The sequence below is a fragment of the Thermobia domestica genome, chromosome 3 (assembly GCF_964235325.1).
Source record: "Thermobia domestica chromosome 3, izTheDome1.hap1.1, whole genome shotgun sequence".
Taxonomy (NCBI): domain Eukaryota; kingdom Metazoa; phylum Arthropoda; class Insecta; order Zygentoma; family Lepismatidae; genus Thermobia; species Thermobia domestica.
Genome location: NC_137456.1, coordinates 20,355,166 through 20,379,984, shown reverse-complemented (window position 1 = coordinate 20,379,984; position 24,819 = coordinate 20,355,166). Strand labels below are relative to the sequence as shown.

General features: G+C 37.0%; 1 protein-coding gene across 1 annotated transcript in view; it reads right to left on the bottom strand.

Moving 5' to 3' along the window:
* Window positions 1-13,911, bottom strand: part of RpL10 (ribosomal protein L10) — a 30,176-nt gene extending 16,265 nt beyond the window's left edge. The window contains exons 1-3 of the mRNA XM_081750539.1: window positions 13,789-13,911; window positions 13,606-13,634; window positions 3,341-3,539 (exon numbers count right to left, since the gene is read on the bottom strand). Coding sequence (XP_081606665.1) covers window positions 3,341-3,539; window positions 13,606-13,628 — 222 coding nt within the window. The 5' untranslated portion in view covers window positions 13,629-13,634; window positions 13,789-13,911. The remainder of the gene's footprint in view (window positions 1-3,340; window positions 3,540-13,605; window positions 13,635-13,788) is intronic.
* Between the last annotated feature and the right edge of the window lie 10,908 nt (window positions 13,912-24,819).

The window sequence follows — 24,819 nt, the reverse complement described above, 5'->3', positions numbered from 1 at the left end:
ATTTTTAACACCAATTAATATTTGAAAGTCATAGCAGAAAAAGGAGGCGAGTCAAGAAATGGTCGAAAATGAGTTAACAGCAGAATTATGTAGCCTAGAGGTGTAGTCTGCATAGACTAAATCCCACAGTAAGAAAAAGGTTAATCACTAAGAAATTTAACGCTAAAGTTATAAAAAACTGACTTATCTCCTTTTCCCTCTGTAGTCTTCATTTGACAACAGTCCTCATTATTGACTTTATTTGCTGATTTGACATTTCTCAGCAACTGCTTGTCTTACAACTATGAAATTCGCTGCAAATTCATTAAAGACGGCAACATGGATTCACGACACTATTGTCATGTCAAATCGGTTTCTCTCCTTCATTCACTTTAAACGAAAATATATATTCTACAGTAGAACCATTCGTTGGGATGATGAATTTGTGGTGGCTACCACCGCTATTCTGAAGAATTGTCTACGATTCACTTGCTCATTCAAGAGATTCGTTCAGAAAAACCATATTGTCCGCGAGCAGCACTTCATTATCAGACAATGTCAGGTTACAGTTCTATGAAGCCAGCAGTGAGAATACCCTCTTTGGGACGGCTTAAAAATTTGAATTGCCGGTATTAGTAAGCAAATAAAGGACAAATGCGCGCTCTGTACAACTTTAGTACAAGACTTCTGGCAACCTTACAGTAGGTTGAGTTGATTTTGAGTTTAACGTCCCGTTCAGCAGCGAGGCTATGAGACGTGGACCTACTGATTAACGTGGAATCCCAACCACATGAGCTCTCACTGGGAATCGAACACGAGTCTTCTACGCCAGAGGCGTGCACGCTAACCGCTTAGCCACGAAGGAGCTCCACCGGAACCAGAGTTCCCTTACGAGCTTTATACATGTACGAGGGCCACTATTTATATTTTGAGCCTAACAATGAAAAAACAGTAATCTTTCATTGAAAACTGATTTATTGTTTTTCGAAATATTCTCCTTTATGATCAATACACTTTTGCATTCGTTCGAACCATTTGTCAAAGCATTTTTTCCAATCTTCTTGAGACACCTAAATAATATGGTTTTTGAACGCATCAACTGCTTCTTCCGCCGACGAAAATAGTTGTTCACGCAATTTATTCTTCACATTCGGGAACAAGAAGTCATTGAGTGCTTAATCAGGACTGTACAGCTGATGACCCATCAATTCGATTTTTTGAGTGTTCAAATAGTCGGTTGTTAGAAGACATGAGTGAGAGCTCGCATTGTCTTGAACGATCCGACGGCGCTTTTTTTTTTCTTCTTTTTTTTCGTATTTGACTGAAGACCTCCAGCAAACTGTTGTGTACCATTCAGAGCTGACTGTTCTACGTTCCTCTAAAGGATAGTACACACATTACCAGTTTTCCAGAAAAAATAAATAAATAAAAAAAGATAAAAATAAAATAAAAAATAAATAAAAAGCGACCATTTGTTTCGACGTGCTTCGAGCGCGAACAACTTTTGTTGGATTTGGTTCAACTTGAAACACCCATACAGTCGACCGCTGTTTACGTTCCGGCTCATATGCATATATCCATGATTCGTCACCTGTTACAATTTTCTATACGTCTTTTGAAGCACCGCCATTGTATTTGAGCATTTGTGTGTACCAATCGACGCGAGCTTCTTTTTGAGTGTCAAATTATGTGGCATCCAACGAGAACAAACCTTTCTCACAGCTAAATGATCATTTAATATTTTATATATGTTGGTGAAACTAATGCCTAGGGTTGCCTCAATCTCTCAGTATGTCACATGACGATCTTGTAGTAAGTTTTGCACAGCATCAATGTTTTCTCGAATAACAACTGATTTTGGACGGCCTTCGTGAATTTCGTCAGTGAGCGAATGGCGACCGCGAGAAAAATCATTATACCAGCGTTTCGCAGTGGCAAAGAATAGGACTTCATCGCCAAATGTGGAAGTAAGTTGATCGATGCACTCTTGTCTTCATAATCCATGTCGAAAATCTTCACGAGTTAACTCCATTTTCTGTTGTCACGCAATCTTCAAGTCAACGTAAACAACACAAATAAATCTATTAACAAAACATTTGAAGTATGTCATGGTCAACAATGTCAAATGTTCCTATGCAAACAAAAAATAGCGCCTAACTACAATCAGTATTGTCAAGGCTCAAAATAAAAATAGTGGCCCTCGTATACGCAAGCAGTCTTCATTAGTCATGATTATTCACTAAATATACAGTTTTATGATCAGACTAGCAGCGTTCACCCCGCTTCGCTGCGGTCACCCCGGAACGCAATAAACTTTGTTACTTAGATAATTTTTACTTTTTCGCTTTCAAGTGATATGATAAAAACCATAGAAGATTGCAGTAAATCTTAACATTATATCGCCTGTCATTTATGTTAACCCGCCCCGCTTCGCTGCGGTTATCCCGGTGCTGGCATATTGTAAAAGTGTCAGTAAAAATAAGCAAATCAATTAAAAAATTTTAAACAGAAGATTCAAGCTATTTTCCGCTGTATATCGCCTGTCATTTATGTTAACCCGCCGAGTGACACGGTCATGCGGGTTGCATATAAATACGTTTATTTTTACCTATGATGAACTAACAAAGGATTTATGGACACCTGAATGGTCAATTATCTCAAGACACTGGTAATTAAAAATTAAAGTGATATGATAAAAACCATCTAGGGTCCAAATCCTAATAACCCCCCAAAAATGAAAGAAATTGGTTCAGCCGTATTAGCGTGATGAGCGGACAAAGGATTTTGTACGTTCTCTTTTATATATATAGATAAACACTGGGAGCACTAAACACAGGCTATTCACAACATGAACCAAAAACTTTAAAAACAGCTGGTCAAGACTATTTCGGACCCATGTTCCACAAGTCCTATTGCTGCAGCTAATCATTCATACGTTGAAGTAGAATTATTCCAGACTTCTGTCCGGGTGTTTTGAACAGTGAGACAAATTTAGCTCGATCTGCAACCTGACTTCGTAAGTAGTTAGTACGCCTTCCCTCTAGGGCATTTACGGCATTACCAGAACTAGAATATTTCTTCCGCAGTATAAGAACAAATTTCAGCTTAAAAAAAAAAAAAAAAAAAAAAAAAAAAAGTCCATATTATTCAGTACCATTCTATTACGTAGGCAAAACTCACCCCATTCAAATAAAAAATGACCCTCTGCTAAAGATTGCTACGTACGTAACTGTGGAAGTTATCGAATAAAATGTGTTACTACTACTATAAGCTGGATACTCGAGTAATATTTTCTCGGTACGAACAATGATGAGTATTCAATTTTACTACAAGCACACACTTAAAATAAACAAAAACTTACCTTATTAGCACATATCCTTCCAGCTTCTAATGCTTCAGATGACAGCTGTTCATATTCATCTGATACCAAGTGCACGCACAACGGGAAATCATCGACCCTAGCCTTTTTCTTTCCTAAATCGAAAATACGGATCTTGGGATCTGGGACACCTCTACAGAATCTTGATTTAGGGTAAGGTTTATTTTTACAATAACGATAGCTGAAAATAAATAAATAAAATAATTAAAAACACTGTAGTTACCTTCTATATTACATTAAGACAGTCTCATTAAAATTTTACAGAATATATTATTAAACCTTTTTAGTGTTTACGATGGGAAAACAAGAAGAATCGAAATTATTAACAAAAATAGTCTAACTATTGCTGTGCTAACAGATTCTGTCTCATCACACGGACATGTGATTGGGGCATGCTGGCTCAACAGTAGTCATTTCTTGTGGTGAAAGGGTCCTTGATTCGATTATAGGCCATGTGGATGTGGTGGACAATATGCTAGTGTGTTTTCTCGGGGTTTTCCAACTTCATCTTACACTCATTTCACCAATTCCTTCACTAATATTCACCCACAATAATCACCCACCTTTAGCCTAAAGGGCACAATCGTGGATTTAGGAATTTCTTTTTGTTTACTGATATCCAATATTGTGCGGTTACGGAATGCTAGCGTCTGACAGTAAATGCTGTAAACAAAACAAACGGTTATTCAGCAACCAAGGTCCTCACTGACTACTATTGTCGCTTCTGAATCTTCTGCTAAGTGTTCCGGATATTATTTTCATTATCTAGAAATCCTACGTTGCATTATTCCAATCATATTATTATGATTACAGAATTACGACTTGCTAAACGTTTCACGATTGACACCAGAGCTTCTGTATGTACTGTTGTAAACCCTTTAATACTGATTCCAACGCATCACATTGGTTGGTTGATTTCGAGTTTAGCGTGTCGTTCAGCACCGAGGCTATACGAGACAGAGCTTAACATGATATCCGAACTACATCAGCTCCCACCGGGAATCGAACTCAGGTATCCCTCACCACAGGCGTATGCTTGCAGCTAAGTATTCGATAAAGACAGCTAGTAAGGAATTTCACACAACTAGTAAGGAATTTCCAAAGCACTACGTGTCCTGTCCAGGCGTAATACGCCCATTTTGCTTAACTGCATAGTAAGTATGTCAGCGACAATCAAACTGAATAATTTGCTGACTATAAACTTTCCACAATAATCATGTCTTTTTAAAATCAAAGACATTTTATATAGTTGGACAATTAGTGTGCATAACTTTCGAATTATAATGATCGCATGAGTTATCCTGTAATAAGCATAGTTATCTTACAGAATGATCAATCTTCATTTAACATTATATAAAGTGTTGATTCCTCAAAATGTGGAAACATCTATATCTCAAGAAAACTGCAAACTCATTGGAAAATTTAGTCGTGGCTAGCGCGCAACTTTGATGGACGGGGACCTAGGTTTCGATTTAAAGATATGATGTGACACACACGATCAGAGCTAACTGAGCAAACAGCAATTGATTACAAGTTTCCTCAGCAGACAATGCTAGTATGTATCACGAAATTACTGGGAAACTCTTAATTTGAAATTACAAACTACGAAAATTCGCATCGGTACTTAACTACTAAAAAGGAAGTGAGTGGTTAAGTTCAAAACGCATGTAACTTTCTACGTTTATTGTACAAGTGGTTTTCAATGGTGAATAGTTGCATACACTAGTTCTTCATTCCATTTGTCGTTACAACTGAAGCTCTAGTGCAGATGTGTGCAACAGCCGGCCAGCTGGTCAGTTATTGAAAACAATAATTATTATATTTTTTTTCTTTTTTACAAAACCTGTTAAGAGTAAACGGGAAATTTTCCATCGATCATACAGTGCAAGACGTGGTAACGCCCTGAAGACAAGCACTTGGCATGCGCAGGTACTTGGGGGAAATTTCCCTCGGTATAAGGATTGCTAGATGACCCGACAAAGTTCTAAATACATTATTCTGCTCCTCTTTGAGTGAGTAAATATTTTGGTTACCAGTATAACACTTGTTTTGTGTTATTGTGATGTAAATTACGATGAACATGTTCCATCACAGGGTGTCGACCGAGTTTCATTCTCAAAATTCCAGTATATTCAGTATAACTATCAGCAAAATTCCAGTACATAATATAATGATTTTATAAAGTTCTTTAGGAATAATCACACTCTTGATTATTTCAGGTTTGTAATTGTTTTACCATCAAAAGAATATTTTACTTTTAATAAATTTAATTAGCGTTGACTTTTTGAAATACAATGAGGTTTAAAATTTTTAAAGGGCCTCCCATCTTTTCTCACAGTCTCCACTCCACCCACTGCTTTAAATATCAAATTACAAAACGTATACAATTCTTGCTTTGGAAAAATTTACGATCTCAACGAATACAAAATTGTATCAATTACAAATAAAAGTATTGTTGACAAATTACCAGTTTCATTTTTCCAGTATGTGGATCAAAATTCCAGTACATCTCCAGTATTAAATTAAATTCCAGTATAATTCAAGTATTTCCAGTATCAGTAGACACCCTGCATAATTTAATACTATACTATTAAATTGTCGTAAAAATGATATACCTACAGTGAGGCCCGCGATGCCATTTAGTGCTCTGATTGGCCCGCCCACTGTTCCAAGTTGCACAATCCTGTTCTAGTGCAAAGTATTTTCAACAGTATATTACATTAACTAGAATTTTAACGCCAATTTTCAACAAGGTACTCAAAATCAGTGTAAAATGAAGTTCTGAGAAGTGAAAATGCTTTCATTAGATCTTCCGAGTCAGTGAGGACGGCAACTGACTGTTGAAACAGTTTACAGTAATTACAATACAGTTACAGTAAACTGTTACAATTTTACTACTTATAACCAAGTCTTAACACAAAGTTGAAAAGGGATTCTCAACTTAAAAAGTTAGTTTTCTTTAAAATCATACTTCATGTGTTGTTTCAGTTACTTGAAATATTTACCCCAATGGGCATAGTATCGCTCTGAATATCACCAATGTTAAGCATAAATCAGGACCTGAAAATTGCGTAAGGTTCCAAAGTTGTATGACGTTTATATAGGATCAATGAAATTGAGGTTTTACTGTGATCTACCTTGAGTTCGAATTAGCAATGATACCTGTATCCTAGTATAGAGAACCCTATACTAATTCAGAACTGGCACTTCAACAGTAGAAAAAACTGAACTTGAATGATTTTAGTGAAGTGCCAACCACATATTGTAGAACTTAATAGTACATCAAATTACGAGAAAGAACATTTTTAAACGCTATGCATATTCCATATTCTTCTTACTGTACATGATAGCAATACATGTAAATGTCAATCTGGTGACAAAACTTCACACAGTATTTTCTAAAAAGTGCTCAATTTACAATATCGGACACCTCTGTAATACGTACAATTTGTCTGCCCCCCAAAAATGAATTATTACAGGATTCCCCCCTTTACACTCAGGTATATACCCCCAACGTTTTAGTAACCTGTTCACAGAGGAAAAGAATTAGTCCAAGTGCCTTTTAGCACAGGAAATAAAGCACATTTAAATAAGATCGCCATTAATCGCTAACAATAAAGCCTCCCTCCCTCCAACAGTTGGAAGCACATTTTGAAATGTCCGCAAAATGTACACGACACACAAAATATCGCAACTCTTTTCCAAGAAATTCATAGTCCCGATTGGTGAGTTCTACCTACATTTGCAATATTTGTTAATAACGTTGCGTGTTTTTATTGCATTACTTTTACTTTTAGTACAGAGACTATGTGAATTAAGTGGCATTTACCACGCTTTTTTTTTTTTTTTTTTTTTTTTTTTTTTTTTTTTTTTTTTTTAATACGGCATACATTTTGTAATATACACCCATGTAATCGCAAACCGATCCTTCAGTTCCCTGACAGGAGAATTTTGCCCCATTCTTTCAGCAATTCGAACACTGTATACAATACTTCGATATTAGCCTACATAGTGATTACATCTATGAGTAATGAATACAATTACACCTGAGCTCTCTTAACGGACAAATGGTCACAGGTCGCTTCACAGTCAGCTATTTTAAGGTTTCCACTGTACAAGAGAGTGAAAATTTCAATGATTCGTATCTATCGGAGTTAAATCAAGATTTATAATTGTAAAGATTTCGATATACAAAGTTGAGTCACAAGTCTGAAAATACAGAGTAGCCCAAAGGAAGTATACACCCCTGCACTGATCAAGTATAACATTCTAGTTTATAGGTTTATTTGCTTCGGCTGTTTCCGAGCTTAAGGTATAAGTTAAAGGATATTAAGAACAAATAACGAAACTAAGTCTGCCTAATGGAAAAAACAATATAAAATAGAATGAGCTGAATCGGTACGGTACTGTATACCTACTTCTGGACCACCCTGTATATTTCCTTGCATAGACTTGTTATCCCGATGGCAGAATTTGTCTTTCTGTGATGTGCTTTTGTAAACCAAAAGTTTTCTGCAAGAATTCTGCAACCATTATCTGCAGGAGAAACACTTGTGATTCTTAAAAATACGCTTTACGCGACGTAAAAAAACAGTTCAAATTATATTTATGCGAGTAGTCTGTCTATTTAAGGCATCTACACATAGGAGGCATGTTTCTTCACTTTTCTGCCGGCCTTTTTTTTTAATCCTCTGACAATTTTTCTGCACAGGTGCGGCAAATTTTCTGCGATCATATCGCAGATCGCGGCATGTTCTGCTATGGGGCTTGGTACACTATAAAATGAGAAGTCTGACAAACAGAATATGTTGGACGTACATTTACGAACATTAAACCTATGTCCTAAAGGCAAAGAACATCCAATCATGCCACTAACAGAAAAAATGCCCACACTTGAATCAATTTCTAATTGCGATTTTTTATAATTATTTGAGGGTGCTACATCTTACAGAATTATTTTAAAACTTATCCATCTATGGGGTCATGCGAAAAAGGAGTCTAAATCTTTGCTTTATTGACCATAAACAAGAAATTCATTGAATATGTCATATTACGAATCATACATTATATACACATCGTATCATTACTTAATCATATACAGACAATGAAGCACAAAAAGTGCAGCTAAATATGTATCGAAGCGTGGCTACTGTGACTATTGGTTTTAGCCGGTACTTCAAAGACTCCAATTTTAAGGCAATTTGACTAGTAACGCCATGAACGTAGTATAAGTTTAAAAATAAGTTTCAAAGGATTCACTGTTCTCGAACTAGTATAACGAACTGAATTCATCCAAGTAAGAGCACTTATCTAGTGGCGCATGTTCTTTGTAATGATTACTGTCATAAGACTAACGTTTCAGAACTCATATTTCAGAACCTATTCGTTCACAGATTCATTCACGATTCCCGTATCCCCACCCACACGAATATTCCGTGTTAGCGTTCTCATTTTCTGGCACTTGCCCCTAATTGCATATCAATATTTTCGTCTCCGCCATATCATGCTGTCATTGATTTGTTGTGTATAGTTTTCAGACAAAACCAAGGCTCTAATTTCAGAGCATATAGCCTAGCCTTAATTAAAATTATATGGGCGCATGAGAGGATGATTCAAATTAAAAAAATTGCTACTTACAAATGAATCATCCCTAAATATTTTCCATACGTTTCGGAACGCCAAGCTAGTTCAGTTTTCAGTGGCAAGGTAACAAGGATATAAACGGATAGGAGATAAAAGGTGTAAAACAAGGAATACATATCACTAAATAAATGTAACGTAAACAATAGATTCTGAAATCTCACGAGCAGAGCCAAACGTAAAACGAGTGAACTGGATCAAAAGGAAGCGCGATGTCTATGTTACGTCACTACTGTCAGATTCAAAATATGCATCAAAGGTAAGTAACCAAATTCTATTAATGCATCCAGTATTCAACAGGTTTATATTTATGAACAAAGAATGATTCCTTAATCTCCCGTTGTTTCTTTGCTTTTGCTGAGCCTAATAGATTAACCTGTTTTATGTGTGTGTAGTTTTAAATGAAGCGGCAATCGACATACCCTCTTGTGACTTCTCTGATTGTCTAACAGTTCTTTAATTCGAGCGTTAATGTCGCGTTTCATATGGCCTACATATGAGGACTCATACTTGCATTGAATGCGATAAATGTTTGACTTATTTAGTGGATCATATAGGTTTAGCAAAAATAAAGAAATAAAGGGAGATTAAAGAATCATTCTTTATTCATAATAAACCTGCTTTAAATCTGGATACTGGCAACATTGATAGAATTTAGTTACCTACCTTCGATGCATATTTTGAATCTGGCAATAGTGATGTAAAACACCGCGCTTCCTTTGATTCAGTTCACTCATTTTACGTTTGGCTCTGCTCGTGACATTTCAGAATCTATTGTTTACGTTACATTTATTTAGTGATATGTATTCCTTGTTTAACACCTTTTATCTCCTATCCGCTTTCATCCTTGTTACCTTGCCACTGAAAATGGAACTAGCTTGGCGTTCCGAAACGTACGGAAAATATTTAGGGATTCCCAAGGGAGAATTCTTTTCTAAGTAACCAATTTTTTGTTAATTTGAATTATCCTCTCATGCGCCCAGATAATTTTATTAAAAGCTAGGCAATATACTCTGAAACTAGCGCCTTGATTTTGTCTGAGAACTATACATAACTAATCAATGACAGCATAATATGCCAGTGACGAAGACATTGATTTGCAATTAGGGGCAGGTGCCAGAAAATGAGAACGCTAAAACGGAATATTCGTGTAGGCGGGGATACGAGAATCGTGAAGGAAACTATGAACGAATAGGTTCTGAAACGTTGGTCTTATGACAGTAATCATAGGGCAAATGAGTTCTTATGCTGTAGAGAACTCAAACAGTATGCTTTATCAATTTAAAGCAAAATTTTGAAAAAAGCCCAAAATTTCCCAAGCAAAAAAGCGAAGCAGAAAAAAACTAGTTTCCCCTTCCCCCCAAAAAAGTTTTATTTTTTTCGAGCCCTTGCATCTCTAATGTCAGCAGTTTCTCTTATTGCAGCTATGAAATGAAGGAAAAAGTTTCCTTTAAACGGAAGTATCTCACGAAGTAGTTGTCAGGAACATAAACTACGCTCGCTACATAAACTCACTAATAATATTGAGATACATGTCGCAGCATCAAAAATCCGCCTTAGGACATTTTTATGTACAATAAATAAAAATTAAATTTAAGAATGTCTGGCAGCCAACTCTCAGACCGCTACATTGAATTTCATTATATTTACTATGATTAAACCATGGCCGAACTTATTTTTATCACATTATGGAATGGATGGAAGGGAGTTGCGTAAAAATAATTTAAAATTGCCGATACTAATGCGTAATCCCACAATTCTCTGGTTCGCTCAGCTGTAGTGACACTCCCGATGTCGTTAAACCATTCCTCCCCCTCCGTAACGCACAAATAATCGAAATCGACCGATATTAGTTCCCTAATGGGAAGATTCTAGAACACAGGTCCACCCATATTGATTAATAGCTAGATTGGTTCCTTTTTGTACCAAAGTTTAATACTGAATTCACATAGTATTGCCGAAAAAGCGTTAGCGAGTGAAGGCCGGTTAGTGGCCCGCAGGGCATGTTGTTTTCTGACTATCACAGCTAAATGGGAAGTGGGATCTGTGTTCTAGAATTTGCCGTGTCGAATCAGTTTTTGGTGTTTCTGATATCAACACTGACAGTTCTAATACCGTTTATGCCCAAGTTTATGTGGATGAAAAGAGGCAACGATTATTACACTTTCGCTGAAACTTGTATCCTAAATGGATGGTAAAGGTTCAAGAACTTCAAGAAACCTATATTCCCCGTCCGAAGGACAGATATTTTAGCTACTTACGAATATAACCTGTGAACGACAAGTATGACTATGACTAACCCAAATTTACACATTTCAGAGAAACCGCCCATGCTTATGACAAATTATCTATTTCGTTACAAGCGCTACGAAACACAGTCTATAAAAGTTACACAAGACATTCCAAAGGAAGGCGTATTCACACTCTTTCCTACATTTTCAAATATCACCTAGTATACTATGTTCGCAAGCTTAGCCGCTAGTCTCCATACACTCCGGCTCTCCACAATGCAGTACAAAACTTACATTCCCTGTTACTGCATATTTAATACAAGCGTGATGTCGGTAACGAAACTGAAGTTAGTAAGATTTTACTTCGGTAATTCCTTTTTAAAATGACTACTTTTGGGTTAAATTCCAAAGTTGGGCGTCCGTTTCCTGCAAAATTTTTAAAATTTATAGGAAAAAATGAAATGAAATGAAATTAAGTTTTACGTCCCACGATTATGCCGGTTAGGCCAAAGAAGACGGTGATTATGAGAGATGAGTGAAATGAAGAAAGTGAGAGGGAACGGGAGAACCCCGAGAAAACCCACGAGCACGGCGTTTGTCCACCACAAAGTTCACTTGGCGGAGGCTGGGATCGAACCCGGGACCCCAAACACCAGAGGTGAACACTCTACCACTGAGCCACCGCGCCCCCCTAATTTATAGGAAAGATTTGGATAATTTGATCGTTTGTGTGCTTCATAATATATAAGGGTCTCGAAAATTATTTGTTATATATAAGCGGTTATAAACATGGGACTATACGCCGAGCGGAGGGAACTACTTGGCGCAAAAAAAACAAACAGTTGCATTGTGGGAAAGTAACGAGCATTTGTTATCAACATGGCGAATGTACAAGGGCAATGATCTAACAGTTTTAACATTTGTGAAGCAATACGTTGATAACTAGCAAAATCTTTTAAAAATTTGTAAAGAGCACGGATTAATGAACCTCCTAATAAATTGCAGAAAATGTCGAAAGGTGATAAGAGCGAAAAAACGTGCCGAAAGCGGACGCCCAACTTCGGAATAAATGTCCTACCTTTTAACAACATATGAAGTAAGTATTTATTAGTGCTAGGTTAGGCTGCACTATGAGAATTTCAGAATAGAGAAATTCTCACACTCCGTGGATAGAGAAATTTTAGTTTTCTTAGAACTGTTAAAGGAGTTGTGCTGTAAAATATAACTGGTGAATTGCCAGAAACATTGCAAAGAAAATATTAAACAATTTAATATCGCTTCAAAACAAAATAAGACAAATATTGAGGAGAGACTTTGCGCGCGTGCCTTGATGTTACAATTTACCATGCGGACTATGGAGGGTTAAAACAATTGAATGATGGAAGGACAAAGTGGGAATTAACGGGAGTAACCAGAGAAAACCCACGGACACTGTCGTCCATCAACAACTTACTTGGCCCGGATCCAACCAGGGATCCCACACACCAGAGCTAAGCACTCTACCACTGAGTCAGCGACCTCAATAACAGTTTCAAAGCTTAAGGAAACTGGGATAGGGTCGGAGGATTGAGTATAGCCCGCTCCCCCCAGTGATTTTTAACGAATCATAATGATTCATACTAGTTCATAATGAATCGGAATCGCATGTTATAAAGATTTAAGATGTAAATCTTGTGGTAAGGAAGTTTTAGTATAAGTAGTAGTAGTAGTGGTAGTAGTAGTAGTAGTAGTTAGTAGCAATAGTAGTAGTGGGAGTTAGTAGCAATAGTAGTAGTAGTAGGAACGGGTTAGAAGCCCCGCAGGGGTTGGTTGGGTTCTGTTCTCGATATAAGTAGTAGTAGTGACTCTTCCAGTTCCGGTGACAAAGAACTGGGGGGAGCGGGCTATACACAAGCCGGGTCGGATCAGATTAGAATTAAGGGAGTTTGGAACCCATATGTAATTAATCGAGTGTAATAAGTCTCATCTGGAGCGAGAATTGTGAAGCTCAGGCAAAATCTCCTCTATATTGTGGAAAGTTACACTGCAGCTGCAATTTACTTTCCTTGAACAGTTAAAAACTATCAAAATTTCCCGACGGCTAGTCAATCTACACTAATTATATATTGCATGGCGACTGTATGTAGATCGCGTTATTCTCACTTCGCAAAGCTCGTACAATCTTGCATAAATGCATTGGCATTATTTGCACGTTACACCACATCAAGTTAGAATCTTGCTATTGAAAGATGTCAAAAACGTAATGACATTGCGATGTCTATATAGTTTTATTCTAAATTTAGTATTTAACGAATGTGTTTTGTAAGGCAAATACTACCGACTAATTACTAATTTAATAGAATTTCTACTAATAGAAGAAAATTGTTTTCCACTCACCACCGTGCAGGTCTTCTCCCCATCTTTATCTGAAAAAAACAGAAAAATAATTAACTAAGTTAACTTGAATAATCGTAAGCTACGCAGTATAATGAAGTTCAATCTTAATAATACCACAGGTGAAACAAACAGAAGAGGATGACATTAGATAAAAATTGTACAAATCCACGTATTAATACAAACCTCCAACAACCTCGTCGCAATAAGGAAGATAGTTCACTGTTGCCACATACTGTGAGAAGAAGACACAGTGTTACCAGAGAGATCGTACAAAATTACATTTTCTTGCACACTCGTCAAAAAACTAGGGATGTCCTTTCGTAGCGACTTGCATCAACGCAACGCAACTGTTCATCTCAGTGACCTCAAACACTAGATTCAACACTAATATCGGTCATTTTCGATCATTTGTAAATGTCTTTCCCCACCTTTAAGTTATATAGTCAGATATGACAAAAATTATCTCATGTTCGAACTTAATCTAGGTTGAAAATTTGATCGAGATCGGTCTTGTGGTTCAAGAGCTATTGGGCCTTATGCAGAGTCGTTTTGATGTATGATTAGCGTCATACTAAATGCCTGACTACTGCAGAAAGCATATGTTATTCTTACTCTTTACTATGGCACTAAACACTGGATCATCCGATCACTGGGTGACACATGCTATCCTGAACATTAAAAAAACCGCCAAGAAAGTCATTTGATATTATTCGTTATCGCAACTTTAATATATTTAATCACGACGCATTTCTGCAAAATGCTGAAGCCTTGAACTGGAAACAAATTGAATCTCAGGAATCTATAAAGGACTTCTTTAAAACATCTGGTTGATCAGCACGCGCCAATAAAAACAGCTAAAGTTTTAAATAACAAATTGGCGTATGTGTCTAGTAATACGAAGCTGCTAATGAAAGTACGCGATCGTGCGCTCCGCAGGTTCAAACGCACAAAGTTGCAGCAACACTGGTATGAGTACAAAGAGCTTCTTAATTTTACTACGGCAGTTATTCGACAAGAAAAGATTGCGTATTTTTCCTTTCGTATAAACAACACTAAAAACATAAAGACACTTGGCGGACGTTAAATAATTTGGGAATAGGTGGAAAAAGTTCATCGTTGAACCTCCCTGAAGAACTAAATTGTCCTGATGTCATAAATCGTCATTTTGCTAAGGTTTCCGACATCTCAGTAACAAGTGTCGATACATTTGATAAACAAATAAATCGGTACAGTTCACTGAAACACACTGCTTGTGGAACTCCTTTCGTGTTAAGACCTATTCATGAACATGAAGTTAGAAGAGCAATTGTTAACATTAAATCCAATGCAGCGGGCTTTGATGAAATAACCCCACCTATGATTAAAATAGCTTTACCTGTTATCACATCTCCCTTAACTAATATTATGTACTACTCTTTATCGAATGGTAAATTCCCTGATCCCTGGAAACTAGCTAAAATTCTGCCATAACCAAAGAAGCCTTGTATTAAATCAGCTAGTGACCTTCGGCCAATAAGTATATTGCCAGTTCTTTCTAAGATAATTGAAAAGTTAGTGCTTCAGCAAATGATTTCATATATTGATAGCTCTGGCATACTTCCATGCGAACAATCTGGGTTTCGTAAATTTCACAGCACTTCTACTGCTTTGTTAAGCATTAAAGACAATGTGCTTCATGCATTGATGACAAATATGTGGTCATACTAGTCTTATTAGACCTCTCAAAGGCATTTGACCTTGTACAACATGGTGTTCTCTTAGCAAAAATGAAATACTATAACTTTTCAGTAAATACCATAAAATGGTTTGAATCCTATCTACATAAGAGAAAACAGCAAGTAACTTTACGTAGATCTTCTCATTATAAAATTTCTGAAGCTGCTGTACTTGATAGAGGTGTTCCACAAGGCTCAATTTTATGGCCAGTTTTGTTCAACTTATACACTGCAGATCTGATATCTGTTGTACAGCATTTAAAGATGTGCTGTTATGCAGACGACACTCAATTGTTTATAAAAGCCTTGCCTCAGGACTTACCACAAGTTGTTCAACTCCTTAACCAAGATCTTAAGGCTATCAGTAACTGGTGTATTGATAATGGTCTTATTATTAATCCCTTAAAATATATTTATACTGTTCTAGGTTCCGCTAATCAACTTAATAAAATTGCTTCTGACAAATTAGAATTACAAATAATGGATTCAAACATTAGCTATTCATCTTGTGTTAAAAGTCTTGGAGTACAAATCGACGATAAACTTTCTATGTCTACTCAGTGTTCAAAAGCTCTAGGAATACTAAGAAACTTGTACAAAATACGAGACTGTCTGTCCAAAGATACCAAGCTACTCCTGACACAAACGCTGATACTGTCTTTGTTTGATTATTGTGATGTTGTGTATGGACCACTTCTAACAAAAAGCAATGCCATCCTGATCCAAAAGGTACAAAATTCATGCATCCGCTTCTGTTACAACATACGAAAATTCGATCATATTTTGCCTATTCTGAACGGCAATAGCATGCTGGCAATGTCCAGAAGACGACATTTGCATTATGCTCTCTCATTTATAAAACTTTTAAAACAACACGTCCCGCGTATTTATACAAGAAACTCACTGCTAGGTCAACTATTCACACTCACTTAACACGCAAAAGAAATACGTTTGATATTCCACACCATAGATTCAAGCAAACCACTGCGGCATTTTCAGTATTAGCACCAAGGTCATGGAATGCTCTACCAAATGTAATAAAAGAAGCTAAAACATTTAATTCTTTCAAGAAAATGTTAAAAATTTATTTACTCAGCCAACAAAATTTAAGTTCAGGTACCCATGATTTGTATTGTATCACTAGAACCACGTAAATGAAATCAGAGTTGACTTGGTACATATTCTTTATTAAATAATCACGCATTGTAAAAATATTTCATCACTCTCCTCCCTGCATTGTGAATCACAAGCATAGCTTATTTTGTCTCTATGTTATTGATCGGTATGTTTGTTTTCATGCTTGTGTTTGTATGCTTTTTTTAATTTCTTGACTTGTCGTACTTGTGCGTGTGTGTGTGTTTTGTTAAAAGTACCACTTTTTTCTTTTATTTTTATCATCTTACTGTATACCTGTATTTTTTTTGTATATAATCGTATCTTTTTACTCAATTGATTGTATGTTTTTTGTATAACTCAATGTACTTCCTTGACAAGGGTTAAATGATAGAGCAGCAATATGCTGAACCTCGCCCGCTTGAATAAAGCCTTTTTCAATTCAATTCAATTCTATAAACACGCGTCAGAACGACTCTGCATAAGGTCCATAAAATTTTATTTTCATATATCTCCCCCTCCTACCTTCAACCCTAAATATCATCCCAGGCCCGAACCACTTCTATGTTGAAGATTTGATTAGAATCGGTCAGGTGGTTCAAGATTGAAGTCACATAGAAAGTCACTTCCATTTTTATTTTTTACACACACACACACACACACACACACACACACACACATATATATATATATATATATATATATATATATATATATATATATATATCGGGTGTTGCAAAATAAGTGTTACAACTCTTGGGAGGTGACTCCTGCCACTGAGACAAGTAAAAAAGTTCTCTTCAACTTTCTGCTATCGGACATAGTTTCAGATCTACAAGGTGCTGAAAGCGTGGGAAAATGACTTTCGGACTCCAATAGTTCGGAAACTATCCAACATAAAGAGGGCGGGTAAAAAATTCACTGAAGAAGTCATACCTGCTCTATTGAATTTTGCATGTTTCACAATCCTACCATGCACGCGCAAGGGATTCCCCAAAGGAACGTAGGGAGTCCCGGATAATCTGCCAAATGAAACTTGGTCTAAATGGATATGAATTGATAGGCTTTGTACCAAGTAACAATAATTCGTTTGTCTTAAGTCGATATCTGGAACAAATACAAAATGGCGGACACCTCCATGCCCGTTGTGTGTGGTTGCATAATTACCAGGTGCGGATGCTGGCCAACAGTGACGTTCTGAGTATTAATTGTAGCGAATTTGTACTGAAATGCTCTAGAAAGACATCTGGAGTGTCGTTAGAGCATAACAGATGAAGGAGGATGATTCACATGTGTAGAAACACTTAACGAAAGATGTACAGAAATGCACTCATACTCAGTAAACGTGAGTTCAAAGCGTCGGAAATGTAAGGATTAGCGTCAAGAACATGAAAGTCATTGCCAATTCACCAATAATATTCCCTTAATCCGATGCAATATGATGTGCACGGTTGCATACCAATAAGGATGCAACAACTGAGGCCAAGTTGAAATTGTGCAATTGGACTCACAAAAAACCTGGGTAAACTAATTGAATGTCGCTAGTGGGATCGCATGATCGATATTGAAATGTGGCCAATGTGTATGTTGATATCAACATGTAGGCCCTAGCTAATGAACAAATGTCAACATGTCCCACTACTGCTGGGACATCGTCCCACGTGCGAAAAATAGGAAAATAACGTTGTACATTCTGCTATTACATCTGGTGCACCTTTTGGTAGAACGTATTTAGAACACGCTTGTATCAATGTCCCTCTTTGTTTGGGACATTGTCCCACAGTCGACAAATATGAAAAGAAATCTCTTAATGCATGGTTCAAATTCTGATAGAGCGTGAAAATAACAAACTTGTATCATGTCCCACTTCTTCTGAGATATATGACGTACTCGAAATATAGGAAAATATCTCCAGAAATCCGTATCTTACACACAGTGCACATGCCAAGACAAAGACGAAAATGAACCGATTTGGCACATTTAACACTACAGCTGGAACACTAGTGGCACATTTAACACTACAGTATACATATGGAAATAAAACGACATGAGAAATAGGAAGAAACGTCTTAAAGCTCTGATTGTTGACAACTGTGCAGTAGGAGTAACAAAATGAAACACACAAGTATGTCGGGAGGCTGTACAAGAGGGTTTGCCAAACAAAGTAGGTACTCTTCAAAGAAATGAATGCAAAGAAAGTGAGGCTCCTTCGAACCTCAGAGCTAGAGCGCTCGCTTTTGCTCGCGTGGTTGCAGTTTCCAATCCTTTTGGGAGCCCATGGCCTCAGATTCAAGACCCGAGTAGTTATTTTCCTATTTTTCGCACGTGGGACGATGTCCCAGCAGTAATGGGACATGTTGACATTTGTTCATTAGCTAGGGCCTACATGTTGATATCAACATACACATTGGCCACATTTCAATATCGATCATGCGATCCCACTAGCGACATTCAATTAGTTTACCCATTTTTTTTGTGAGTCCAATTGCACAATTTCAACTTGGCCTCAGTTGTTGCATCCTTATTGGTATGCAACCGTGCACATCATATTGCATCGGATTAAAGGAATATTATTGGTGAATTGGCAATGACTTTCATGTTCTTGACGCTAATCCTTACATTTCCGACGCTTTGAACTCACGTTTACTGAGTATGAGTGCATTTCTGTACATCTTTCGTTAAGTGTTTCCACACATGTGAATCACCCTCCTTCATCTGTTATGCTCTAACGACACTCCAGATGTCTTTCTAGAGCATTTCAGTACAAATTCGTTACAATTAATACTCAGAACGTCACTGTTGGCCAGCATCCGCACCTGGTAATTATGCAACCACACACAACGGGCATGGAGGTGTCCGCCATTTTGTATTTGTTCCAGATATCGACTTAAGACAAACGAATTATTGTTACTTGGTACAAAGCCTATCAATTCATATCCATTTAGACCAAGTTTCATTTGGCAGATTATCCGGGACTCCCTACGTTCCTTTGGGGAATCCCTTGCGCGTGCATGGTAGGATTGTGAAACATGCAAAATTCAATAGAGCAGGTATGACTTCTTCAGTGAATTTTTTACCCGCCCTCTTTATGTTGGATAGTTTCCGAACTATTGGAGTCCGAAAGTCATTTTCCCACGCTTTCAGCACCTTGTAGGTCTGAAACTATGTCCGATAGCAGAAAGTTGAAGAGAACTTTTTTTCTTGTCTCAGTGGCAGGAGTCACCTCCCAAGAGTTGTAACACTTATTTTGCAACACCCGATATATATATATATATATATATATATATATATATATATATATATATATATATATATATATATATATATATATATATATATATATATATATCCGCCATCCCCTCTCCTACGTTGCACCGTCAAAGTTAAATGATAAAAATTATCCCAAGCCCGAACCTCATCTATGTTGAAAATTTGATCGAGATCGGTTGGGTGGTTTAAGAGTTATTGAGTTTTACTTATTTTTATATATTTGACACCTTCCATCCCCCTCCCCTAAGGTCTACCGTCAAAGTGAGATGATAAAAACCACCCCAGGTCCGAACTTCATCCATATTGAAAATTTAATTAAGATCTATCCTGTGGGTAAAGCGTGATGAAGTCAAAAAGACAGTCACTTTTATTTTTATTTTTTGACATATATATCTCCCCCTCCCCCTCCTCTTCGTTGCACTGTAAAAGTGAAATGAAGAAAACATCCCAGGCCCGAACTTCATCTATGTTGAAAGTTTGATCGAGTTCGGTCGGGTTGTTCAAGAGTTATTAAGTTTGATTTATTTTTATAGATTTCTCCCCTCCCCTCCCTCACATCTAAGTTCTACAGTTAAAGTGATATGATAGAAATCACCTTATATCTGAACCTCATTTATGTTGAAAATTTGGTTAAGATTGGTCGGGTGGTTTAAACGTGATGATGTCACAAAGACAGTCACTTTTATTTTTACTTTTTTGACATACATATCTTCCCCTTCCCTTCGTTGCATTGTACAAGTGAAATGAAGAAAACATCCCAGGCCCGAATCTTAACTGTGTTGAAAGTTTGATCGAGATCGGTCAGGTGATACAAGAGTTATTAAGTTTTATTAATTTTCATATATTTCCCCTTCTCCCCTCCCCCTCCCCTAAGATCTACTGTCAAAATAAAATGATAAAAAAAACTTTCCAGGTTTGAATTTCATATATGTTGAAAATTTGATTGAAATCAATCGGGTGGTTCAAAAGTAATTAATTCTCGAACATAGTCACTTTTATTTTTATATTTATTGATTTTTATATATATCTCCCCCTCTATCCCCTTCTCTACGTTGCTTCGTCAAAGTGAAATAATAAAAATCATCCCAGTTCCGAACCTCATTTTACATTGAAAATTTGATCAAGCTCGGTCGGGTGATCCAAGCGTTATTCGGCCTTATGCAGAGTTGTTTCGAAGTATGATTAGCGCCATACTAAGGGCCTAATTACTGCATGAAACTTATATTAGTCGAACTCTTTAGTATGCCACTAATCACTCGTCAGAATGACTTTGCATAAGGCCCATTAAGTTTTATTTTTTCTATGTCCCCCTCCTCCCCCTCCCCTAAGTTGTACCGTCAAAGTAAATAGCTAAAAGCACTCCCAGGTCAGAACCGCATCTGCGTTGAAAATTTGATCGAGATCGGTCGGGCGGTTCAAGAGATTAACCCCCTTATGCAGAGTCGTTTTGACATATGATTAGCGTCATACTAAATGCCTAACTACTGAAGGAAATGTTAGTCGAAATCGTTAGTATGGCACTAATCATGCGTCAGAACGACTCTGCATAAGGCCCTAAGAGTCACAAACATAGTCACTTTTAATTTTATAATATATATTAAAAGGAGGAAAAGGAACTGGTTGGGACATTGGCTGAGGAGGAACTTTATTATGAGGGATGTCCTAGAGGGTATGGTGGAAGAAAAGAGAGGGGGGAAAGGAGATTGTAGTTGAAGGAAAGTATTAAAACAGAAAGTTGCTACGTCAAGACAAAGAGACTAGCTGAGGACCACCGTATATCGAAGCTTCTGAGTTGCAACAAGTGACCTGCCAATAATGACAGACTAGCTATGATAATAATGATATGTTAGCAATATTGGTCAAAAAAGAGAGATAAAAATTAAAATAATAACGATTATAACGATCAAACCTCTTAATATTTTAGAATAATTTGAGTGGAAACTGAAAACGACTAAACTGTCCATGCCTTTTCTGTAAACTCAATATTCAATTTATACAAATATTTTTTCTTATATACAAATACTTTTTAGCGGTACTTGTGCAAGACTCTTGCGCAAGAGTCTTGGTCTTGGTCTTGGTCTTGCACCCCTTGGTCTTGGTCCTGCATTGGAATTCCTGGTCTTGGTCTTATATGCAAGACTTGCAAAAACTGCAAGACCAAGACTCTTGCGCTCATCACTAGTTGGGCTTCTGCAAATAAGGTGTTAGAATCTGGCGGAGAAAGCAAACTTCGTCTCCAAACATTCTTTTCGATAGGCTGTCATAGTTATTTTTAGCTCTGAGAACAACAGGTTTCATTGTGAGCCTCTCCGCTGGGTAAAAGCACGGAGAGCAGGGGAGAAAAACTAAGTTGGTCTGACTGGTGCAACGAATCTGACAACAACATGTAACCAGGCAGTGTTTAAAAAATAATGTTTTATTTTAATTAATGCAAATATACGAACAGCACAATCAAAATTAAGCATAAAATGTTGTTTACGTATGTTTTCATTATTAAGATGAACGTAAAACCCCGCTAGTGCAACGTATTATTCTAAATAAGAAGATGGAAAGTAATACGATCAGGATCCTTTCGGACGACTCTCAAAAGTTAACCCCAAGACCACCCGAAGGAAAATAAAATGGATAGCAAGGAAATCCTATTTCCAACTACTAGTGCATCTCCCTAGGACTAGCTCGGGAGAGTAATGCTCCCGGAAGTAGAAACGAGAAACACAGTTCTGATTGGTTGGCGTTATCCACTTCTTGCCACGTTAGCATTAAAATAACAGAAATCAAACGCTTGCTGCTGTCGGCCTTGTTGGCCGAGTGGGCTAGCGCTATATACTAGTAATAAAAGTCTCTTTTGGCTTGAGTTCAAACCCGGCCCGAGGAAAGTTTTTTAAAACATTTTTTTTTACATTTTTATAACACTTATTAAATTAAAATAATATGAAAATAATACTTAAAAAAGTAATTTATTTACTTTTGTGCAGATAAGTAGTTGTAGTACTTATGCCCTTGTACTACATGATATAGGGCTCGTTTTGTTCCCCTTGTACTTCATGATATAAATTTTGTGCAACTTAAAACAACTGGCTAGGATAGCGCGTAAAACAGCTGGCTAGAGTAGCGCGCGGGAAAAACGTACTTCCGGGAGTATTACTCTCCCGAGCGTGTCGTATCTCCCTGGAATTATCTTTCTTCCGCATCAAAGTGAACGACAAGTGAAAGTGCAAATCAATGAAAAACGTATGATGTAGTGAAGTTCAACCGGTAGCTCGCGACTACCGCGTCTTCCGCGATCATAATAAGAATTATTGGGCCGAGTGTAAAATTGCATTATTATATCTAATTATTTAAATCAAAGTGCCAAAGTGTATAATTTATGTGTTTATATAGTTTCAGTGTTGTTAATTAAAGTGAAAATGTAAAAGTCGTACATATCCTTTCACCAAAATAATCACCGTGATATAAATTTATGTTTTATAGTTTAAGAAAATTTAATTCACTTTCCCTTTCCAGCATAAATAATTAATGCCCATACAACATAATTTTCGCATTATTAAATTGTAAAAAAAAAAAAAAAAAAAAAAAAAAAATTGAGTTTTACGTCCCATGGTTATGCCGGTTAGGCTAAAGGAGACGGTGATGATGAGTAATGAATGAAATGGTGGAATGAAGGAAGTGGGAGGAAACGGGAGAACTCCGAGAAAACCCACGCACACGGCATTATTAAATTGTATCGGCATTGGGAATACGATTAGAGTCAGTCTTTATGTCAATTTCCCAGAATGTTCTGATCCGAACTCTGAACCGTACTGTCAAGTGGCTATATGGTAGGCTTTGGTAGAATCTCCGAATCGCTATTAAAGTCTAAAGGAGACGTCCATGACATAGAGGATCGAACCCAGGATACGCATAAATGCGTCATAAAGTGTCTTCCCAAAAAAAGGGACAGAGGATCGAATCCCAGAGTGTCATAAATGCCTAAGCTCTCATAGGGATCCACAGGACACGAACCAATACAGTCATAAGTTTGTAGCAAATTTGTAGAAGTAACACGATATCAAGTGGAAATATTTCTTCTAATAAATCCATATCCGTCCGATACGTCTCATTTCGTTTCTTGAAGGCTTTGAAGTTGCGAGCATGCAATAGGTTTTGCCACTCAGATTTTAAAATCTTGGGTTTTGTGGGTACTTTTTTTAGACTTTCAGTCAAGCAGCTACTGCATTGTCACTATTTATTCTAGGTTCTTCAGAGTAGAGCAGGCTTTGAAATGGTACTACTTACATACCCATACCATGCACCAAGAGAGGGAAAAATTGAGGGGAAATTTCCGGGAATTTTTTTCACACTTCGGGCCCCTCTGGAATGGCCCTGTGTAAATGTAGAGATCTGAAAAAATCCGACAAATACTACTCGGTAGACTGAATATATGTACCAAATTTCAAGCTTCTATCTTGAATAACAAGGAAGTGACAATACCTGGGTATTTATCAATAATACCCACAATGCCCCCAGATTACCGGAAAAGACCCTGATCTCAGGTAAAAAAAAATCCTGAGACATCCATTTTCATCCTAGAATTATGGTTCGTCAATCATTCTTTTCAGAACAGAACTACCTTCAAATTGTACCATTCACATGTCTCCATCATGTATCTGAGACGGGAAAATCGCGAAGAAAGGGAATTTTTTGTTTAAAATATACCTAAAACTTTTTGCCCCTCTGGACTTTCCCTGTGTTAACGCAGAGATCTGAAAAGAATATGATAAATACTACTTGGTGAAGTGAATGTTTGTGCAAAATTTCAGTCTTCTAGGTGCAAAAGTAAGCCTGCCATAAATAATAAAAATATGCCTAACCAAAAACATATTTTTCAGAATCTGAGGTAAAAATTTCTTGAGACATCTATATTCATCCTAGGATAATGGTTCGCTCATCATTTTCTTCAGAATAGAACTGCCTTTCAAACGGTACCATTTACACGTCTCGATCATGTATCTGAGGCGAGAAATCGCAAAGAAAGGGAATTTTTGGTTAAAATATCCCTTTTTTTGAACTTTTTGCACCTCTGGACCTAACCTGTTTTAACGCAGAGATCTGGAAAAATCTGATAAATACTACTCGG